Consider the following 8,484-nt stretch of genomic DNA (forward strand, 5'->3'; position numbering starts at 1 on the left):
ACTTCGTCACACTGACAACTCATGGTCATCTTGGAGTCCACTAGGACTCCAAGATCCCTTTCCGCTTCCGTGCCTCCAAGCAGGTCATTTCCTAGGCAGTAGGTATGCTGGACATTTTTCCTCCCTAGGTGCAGCATTCCCCAGAGAACGGCATAGATCTGAGCATCCTGTCTTCCCAAACTCTCATTCCATATATTTACACTACATAAGGCCCATTTTTATTATATGAGTGGCATCTTTTTTTAATAAATAACCCTCTCTTTCAATGCTTGCAAGTGTTGAGCTGGACCATGGCAACCTGAAAATGAAAGACACTGTGAATGAGGAAAGTCCTTTTTTCTCATTTTTTTGGAAAGTGGAGGTAGAAATGTTTCATGTCCCTTCTTCTATGCCTATGATTGCTAAGAGGGAGAACCACAGAAAGAGAAGAATCCAGGCAAAATAGTTTAACAAAGAAAAATATGTCTTTGTATGATAATTAAAGGCCCTCATGTTGAGGGCTAAAATAAGGGGCCTAGTCTATGATGTTTGATCTGGAGGTGTCATGAGTATATTTTGGTGGGGAGGTAACAATTCTACATCAGATACAGCTTCATGGTTGAAAGGCCAACCCTGCTAAAGAAATTATTATTTTGTTATTTGAAGTGTGAAGAAACTGGAGAAGTTCATTCTCAGTTCCAGGCACTCTTATCAGCAATCAACAAGCCCAGCACCAATTTTTCTCTAAGCATTGCTAACAGGCTGTACGGAGCAAAGGGTTTTCACTTCCTTGAGGTAAGCTGCAATGGTGTCCATGCTAGTAATGAATTTAGCACAATTACTGTCTACCCGGGAACATAATGGAATGTGTCCAAGATGGCATGGTGAGAGTGTTTTCCATAAAGATGTCCTATACAGTAGTCAAATTTGTTTCTTGTTTTCCATGCAGGGAGTAAAGAAAAAAGCAAAAGCATAGATAGGTACTTGTTCACAATGGCTATCAGAACTCATTAAACGTCTGACTTTCTCTTTTTTTGCAGACAATATCAGTGTTTTTAATTTTGCTTTCATTCCAGTTCAGAATGAAGGTAGTTATTTGTAAAATTCTCACAGCAAAAAATACTAAAAAAGTTTGTTTGGAAAAGTACATGCTGGAATTTGTAAATTTCATGTTTATTTCAATTTCATGTATTATTATTTATAATATATTATTTTGGGACACGTTTATCCTTTATAATTTGCATTACTAGTACTAGTACTGATATGTCAGTTTGACAACTAGCAGCTACTGCATTCTCACATTGTATGATAGGCATTACTATAATTAACAGCTTGTGAAAACTATAAAAGTGACAAAGACATGCAGAATTCCATTAAAGAAAGTACTACAAAGATTCACAATTTTTTAAAATGAAAACTTCTATTTGAGATTGTTTTATATTGATATATTTACCAAAACCAAATATTAAAAAAATTGAATTAAATAAAAACTGTTTTTTCTTTAAAAAACCTATCTGTATGTGTATATACACACATATACATATACATACATATACATACATATATACATATACACATATACATACATACATATATACATATACACATATACATACATATACATATACATATACACATATACATATACATATACACACATATACATATACACATATATATAGAGAGAGAGAGAGAGAGAGACATACATATATATGTATCTATATATGTACACACGCACATATATATACACACACACACACACACACACACACACATATATACACATACATACATATATATATATACATATACATATATAGACATACTGTTATATTTTCTGACATGATCAGTGTCCCAGTTCTTATATGCACTTCACCTTTAATCAGAGGCCTTGTTTGGAAAACACCCATATTAATACATAATTTCTAATAAAAAATTATAAGGAATTCTAAGATTGTAAAATTAATTGCTCATAAAAATGCCAAAACAGGGTCACTTTAGCCACAAGTGTGCACATTATGAGGAATCTTGCATGAAGTGATTACAGAATATTCTTTCTGCAAGATCATTCCTGCAAGAGGTGAATGAGGTCGATCTTCCACATTTGTTTCTACTTAATTCCTGTGAAATCAGTTGGACTCCACACAGGGCAATTTGCAGTCAGGGCTACCTTGCATTCCACATAGAGTACGCTTAGTGGGAACTTCCACACAGGATGCACTGCTGTTTCACACGCAGAACTAGCAGACCATTGGAAGATCATCAATAAAAATAAACTGTTGTCTGTTAGAAGCAGAATGCGTTAGAACCCACTTTGAAACACTTTTAATTTGGACAACACTCACATTATCTTCAGTGAACTGAGAAGGTCATGTGTCTGACCCAGTACTTATCTCAACCACAAATCAGTAAAGCCACAATCTTGCCACACAATTTTCAGACATGCTATGTCTTATCACAAAGGTATATTCCTTTCATTGCTTTAATGCTCAAAAGCAGCTAATCCACTTTTGCTGAAACAGAAACCCTTGGCAAAGAAGGACCTTGACAAAAAGAACGAGATCACCCCCCAAAATAAGAACATTGACAAAATTATAAAGAACTAGAAAGGGGCCTCTTGAAGGGGGATACAAAGAAGATGCATCTTCAGTAATAGCTAACTGTGCCTAACATTGTGCCTAACTGCTACAATAAAAGATATAGCACCTTCAAGGATACCTTCAGTATATATTACCTGGCACATATTCACTAGCACATGTTCACTTAATGGCACATGTGCATGGTCAACTGCACTATATTGGGATTGGGGATTAGATTGCAATCACATCATTATGCTGGCCAGTCCAGGGGCAGTCTAGGATTATGATCCTGATCTTGCCCTGCACCTGCAGGTAAAAAGCCAATTGCCCAGTGAACCTGTGCAGTCCAGAGAGCTGGGACTGACAATCACATGGCACAGGAATTGTGACTGGAATCTTATCGTGCCAGTAATTGCCTGAACATGTGGCTGGATTACTATTTAAAACACGATTAACTGGTTAATCACATCTTAAATTTAACATGTGTCAGGGGCCTGAATGTCCTCTGCAGGCTGCATAATTGCTTATGTAAAGTCTACACCATGAACAAAAGAGAGTTTAATGCACTTCAATTATGAGGACAGAACATTTAAAAAAATCATTTCCATTTTCCCTTTTTCACTATAGTACAAGCTCAACCCCTCCCCCCACCCCACAAAAAAACCAATAAACAAGCCCAGCAGCTTAAATTTAAGTCCCTAAAAAGACATTAAGAGCAAAATTGTGAAAAACACAAGGCACAATTGGGTGCTCTGCTCCCTCTGAAAGTTAATGACAGATGTGTAACAATGGGTTGAGGGCATAAAGAGAGGCTCCTGCTTTGGACTTTACCAAATTTTCCTGTCAAGGAGTCATTCTGAGTAGCATCTTGAAACTGTAAAATAAGTGTTAATATAACTGGAGACAAAGAAAGAATGAACATTGATTAGAAAAGTGGGTTTGAAAATAGATTTTCTTTCAAATAGTCTGTGCAGGATATGGGAGGTTGCACTGGCACAGCCTCAGATTTTAGTCTCACTCTCTACCCATATTCCATTCTTGCTCTGGTGCAATAGGGAAGGGTCTTGCACACAGGAAGTTATAGGCCCTGTTACACACATTTGTCTTTCCTACTTTCCAGCAATACTTGAAGTGCACAGAGACACTGTACCATGCTGAGCTGGAAGCTGTTGACTTTAGGAATGCTCTAGAAGAAACCAGAAAAAAAATTAACACCTGGGTGGAAGAACAGACCAGTGGTAAGTCCAGGAAATATTGGGTGCTTGGATGAATACATACATATGAGAATTAATGAGTAATATAATACCTGAAGATGAAGTTCTTTCTGCTTTGCTAAGCCTCACAGGCTTTTCAATTTTTCCACAACATTGTCCTTTACTTGTTAATGCTAGAAAATTGGACACAGGTTCAAGACTTCTTTGAACATGTCTATCCTGGCTCCCAGCAGAACCAAGAACTGCTACCAAGTTACAAGTCTCTTTCTCAGGAGAGTGGCACTGAGTCGTTCACTCCTGACCTCTACGGGCCAGCCACTCTGCCCCAGGAGAGCCTCAGAGTGGTGCCAGGGCATGCACTCAAGACCGCTGTAACTTACTGATCTGCCTAATGATTAGGCTTGCCCAGGAGAGTGGGCAGGTTTGCTTCTTGACAGTGGTCTTAAGCTTGGCAGAAAAGAGCTAAATAGACATGGCCTCTGAGGTCTTCTGGCTTGCAGCTCTACAATAGTTTACTGTTGATGCATCAGTTTCATTTCAAGATCATTCTTGTCATCACTGAACTCTGAATTATTATAAATCAAGTCTAGTGGAATATCTGAACAAAGTATGTTAATGCAGCTGAATTGATTATTTTTAAAGGTAAAATCAAAGAGTTGTTCGCAGAGCACGTTCTAGATTCAGATACTATCCTGGTGCTGGTCAATGCTATCTACTTTAAAGGAAAGTGGACTTCAGAATTTAAGAAAGAAGACACCAAGGAAAGACCTTTCAGGTTAAACAAGGTACTGTATGGACTATGGCTGAAGTGAAGGAAACACAACCCTCTCTTTACTTTTATTAAAAGAGGTTGAGAGCTTCTCCTTGCTGCCTGTCAACCCTTTTAACTAACTCTATAGAGATGTTTCTACCACAAGTTACTCAGGAGTTGCTCTGACATTCATCCCTCCACACTGAGATATCCTCAAAGAGGTTTCAGTGGAAGATAACAGACTTATTTAATTATAAGGGAACTGGCCAATTAGGACTTCTATTTAGATACAAAAGCCTGGTAAGGGGAAAAGGTCACGTGAGCTGAACACATGACACACTTGATAAGAAGTTGCGTTCATGTTCTGTTCTTGAGCCTGAAGCAATCCAAATCTATAAAACAGGATTCTGGCATGGCGCTATTCTGGCTTTTATAATGTTGGGTTCCAAAATGAGGAACGTAACTATATCCAGGGGATTTTAACTTAATTCTTCTCCTTAACAAATGGACGTTTTTCTATGGTGTTCTTTAAAACAAAATGTCCTCATTTGAGATGTCAAAACAAATGCATGATGGGGTTGAGGGAAATTCTATCCTAAACCATAAGTCGGAAAAAAGTCCATATTGTCCTCTGTAGAATGAAAAGGAGAGTTATAATGAACTTGATGTGAGAGGGGCTGAAAGGGAGGAACACAACATGCCACTGTTCAGGTCCAGAAAGCCGACAGATAGAACAGGGGCTGGCTACCTGTGGAGAATTTCATCCTGGGCCAGAAACAGATCCTAAACCCAGTTTGACTGTGTGACTTCCAGTACACAGATTCTGGATAGGGGAATGTCTGTGCTTTCTGCTTCTCTTCGTGTCTGTTCTTCATATTACAGAATCAGACCAAGAATGTGCAGATGATGTTTCAGAATGGCTACTACAATCTGGCCATCATAGAGGAACCTGAGATTCAAGTGCTCGAACTCCCCTACGGTAATGAAGAAGGAGGAGAACTGAGTATGTTCATTTTTTTACCAAAAGATATCAAGGATAACTCCACTGGCCTGGAACAGGTAAATCCTCTGATCTCTGAGGGTGTGTATAAAAGGCTTATATACGCTGCCTATGAATGCACTGATATCTTTGCTCATCTTCAATTACCTGGGCAGTACAGACAGAATAAAAGGCAATAGTAAAGGTTCTTTATATTTTCTCCCATTTACTGTGGATTTTGAAGATGCCCGTTATTAGACCGAGAACATTATATTTCATTTCCTTAGACAAAATATACATGGTAAATTGCTAATGAATAAAACTTTGGGGATTTAAAAAAAAAAAAAAAATCAACAATTAATCCTGAAAATATGACTTTTTAGTGACAATCTAAAAAATGTTACTTTGGGAGCGCGGCAGGATTGAGCATCAATTGTGCTGGTTAGATATTTCCCACATTTCAAATAAAATTTGATATCTTTATCTCAAAAGACACAGGAAAAGATTAAAATATATTTGGAAATGGTCCTACTTCCCATTCTTCATTTGATTATGAGCTGTGTTCTGGTAATCCATTTGTTTTTTGTAGTTAAATAATCATACTAAACATGAAATTGAAAACCAGATTCACTCCACTCGCACAAATTCAGCTCTTTGGTCTCTTTGTTTTTTCATCCTAAGTTTTCTATTCTCCTGTTTTTGCCCCTGTAGCTTGACAGTGCACTCATCTATAAAAAATTTGTAGAGTGGACCACGATGACGAAGATGCATAAACGAAACGTGAATGTGTACCTGCCCCGATTCAAGATGCAGGAAGACTATGACCTTGGGGAAACTCTGCTGGCTATGGGGATGTGCGATCTGTTTGACTCTTCGAAGGCTGATTTATCAGGAATGACTGGAAACCGTGGTCTGGCTGTGTCCAAAGGCGTCCATAAATCTTATGTGGATGTTAATGAAGAGGGCACTGAAGCAGCTGCTGCTACAGGGGTTACAGCAGGTGCTACAAGTGTTGGGATGTCTTATGAGTTTAAGGCTGACCACCCCTTCCTCTTCCTTATCAAACACAATGTAAACAACAGCATTCTCTTTTTTGGCCAATGTACCTCTCCTTAACTAGAGGGCACTTTGAAACAATATAGGAAGACCTACAACCTTGTTGTAGTGAGGATAAAAGATAATATTTCTCAAGTTTTTTGAAATTTTGCAAATTTGAAATGAGAGATTTTTTAATGCAATGGCTTCTAAGAAAAGTCTCCTAATACAGTGGCCAGCAACCTTCGACAAGCTGTGGCCAAAACCATACGGCTCCAGTCTGGTGTGGACCAAGTGCCTTTAGCAGCACATTGGCAGTGGGGAGTTTTTCCTGCGCCCAAGCCAGGGTCAGGCATCTAGGAGCTGTGCCTGTGCCACTGCCACTGCTTCTCTCAGCCCCCTACCCCCTGGCTGGGGGGGAGAGTGCAGCTTCCCACTGGCTGACAGCTGTGCCTATGCTACAACTGAGGGACGGTGATGGTGATAAGTGGCAGAGGCCCGGGTGCAGCTAGAAACTGCCCAGCTCTTGCACAAACCCTTGCTGCCTGACCTTGACATGGGGGCAGGTGCAGGCACAGGCAAAGCTCTTCACCTCCAGTGGTTCTGCAGACTGAATCTGAATATGTTGCTGGCCCCTCTTCTATTATGTTATTGTCTTTTGCCTTTATATTGCTTATAACTTATTGTCTTTATATTGGTTATTATAATATAACCAAAGCAGCTATCTCCTAAATTTGAAATCATTTTGACTCCATTACGTGCTCTTGTTTCCATGTGTTTTAAACTGAGGAATGTCTGAGTAAATCAGGTGGCCAAGTCAATGCCCCTGTTCATACAGAATGTGGCTGGAGACATTTCCCACAGTGAGTGAGCTGCAGTCCTATTTTCTGGCTCCCTGGAGCCTTTCTTATAGAAAACCCAGTGTTATGCCTTCCCTCACATCCTGGCATTACTCCTCCAATATAATCACATCAGCACTGCTTTAAAGAAGGGGTGCTTTCATGTACACTGAAAATTGGCAACAGAAGTACCTGGATAAACCCTCAGGTTTATGAATTTTTGTAGTCATTCACCATACCGACAGCTACCCGGAGACCTTCTCCTTCACCATCATCCCCATCCCCACCCTGGCCTTTCCCTGAGCACAGGGAAGGGGGAGATACTGTTGCACAGGTAGCTGACCTTCTTGCTGTGCACATGGGTAAAATCTCGTCCTTCCTTCATGGATCAGGTAGAGATCTCGGGAAAATTCTACAAATGTGGCAAGCGTTCCCATCTCTCTGCCTAAACGCTGGGAAGCAGGATGCAGCCTTCAAAATAACCTAACTTTCTGTCTGAAAGAGGCTGCACATTATTTGCCCTAAATTTCTTACCCTGTTGTTTCCAGATGAAACTCTGAATGTGGTCACCTAATTTTTATCCACAAAAGCAACTCCTCTTTTCTGTCCCAAGAATTACATCTAGATATGAAAGGCTGCCCATTCAACAATGATACAAATAAATCACTCAGTCACATGTAATGAATTTCTGGAAATTATTTCAGACTTCTCGTATTATAATAAAACCATGAAGAGTGAATTTGAACACATTAACTGCAATAGGTGCCTTAGCCATACAGACTAGTGGAGACAGTCCAGTATTTATAGACCGTGGGTAAAATGTTTCCAAAGCACCTAAGGGCCAGACCACTATCGTCTTCTAGGATGCTGCTCTTTCTGGCTTCAGCAAATGTGAAAAAGAGTTCCCACTCTGAGAGAAGGTACAAATAGATGAGGCAAGATACCAAGGTTTACTCTGCATAGAATGGGGAGACTTGCATGCCTCTTAACAGTGATCCAGGACACCTGGGCTTAAAGGTGCCTAGACCTAGACAACAGGAACCAGAGGGTTGTCTCTGAAATCCTGCTCCTCTTCAGAGCCCAGGTGCCTGACTCAGGGTGGTATGTC

At 39.7% G+C, this 8,484-nt stretch overlaps 1 protein-coding gene across 1 annotated transcript in view; it reads left to right on the forward strand.

Annotated features, from left to right (window-relative positions):
• The window catches only part of LOC102384750 (leukocyte elastase inhibitor-like), a 13,422-nt gene extending 5,365 nt beyond the window's left edge, over positions 1 to 8,057 (forward strand). Inside the window, exons 4-8 of the mRNA XM_006038681.3 lie at positions 646 to 774; positions 3,679 to 3,796; positions 4,415 to 4,557; positions 5,406 to 5,582; positions 6,214 to 8,057. Of these exons, the coding sequence (XP_006038743.1) occupies positions 646 to 774; positions 3,679 to 3,796; positions 4,415 to 4,557; positions 5,406 to 5,582; positions 6,214 to 6,618 (972 nt within the window). The 3' untranslated portion in view covers positions 6,619 to 8,057. The remainder of the gene's footprint in view (positions 1 to 645; positions 775 to 3,678; positions 3,797 to 4,414; positions 4,558 to 5,405; positions 5,583 to 6,213) is intronic.
• The last annotated feature ends 427 nt before the right edge of the window (positions 8,058 to 8,484 follow it).

The sequence above is a fragment of the Alligator sinensis genome, unplaced genomic scaffold, assembly GCF_000455745.1.
Source record: "Alligator sinensis unplaced genomic scaffold, ASM45574v1 scaffold935_1, whole genome shotgun sequence".
Taxonomy (NCBI): domain Eukaryota; kingdom Metazoa; phylum Chordata; order Crocodylia; family Alligatoridae; genus Alligator; species Alligator sinensis.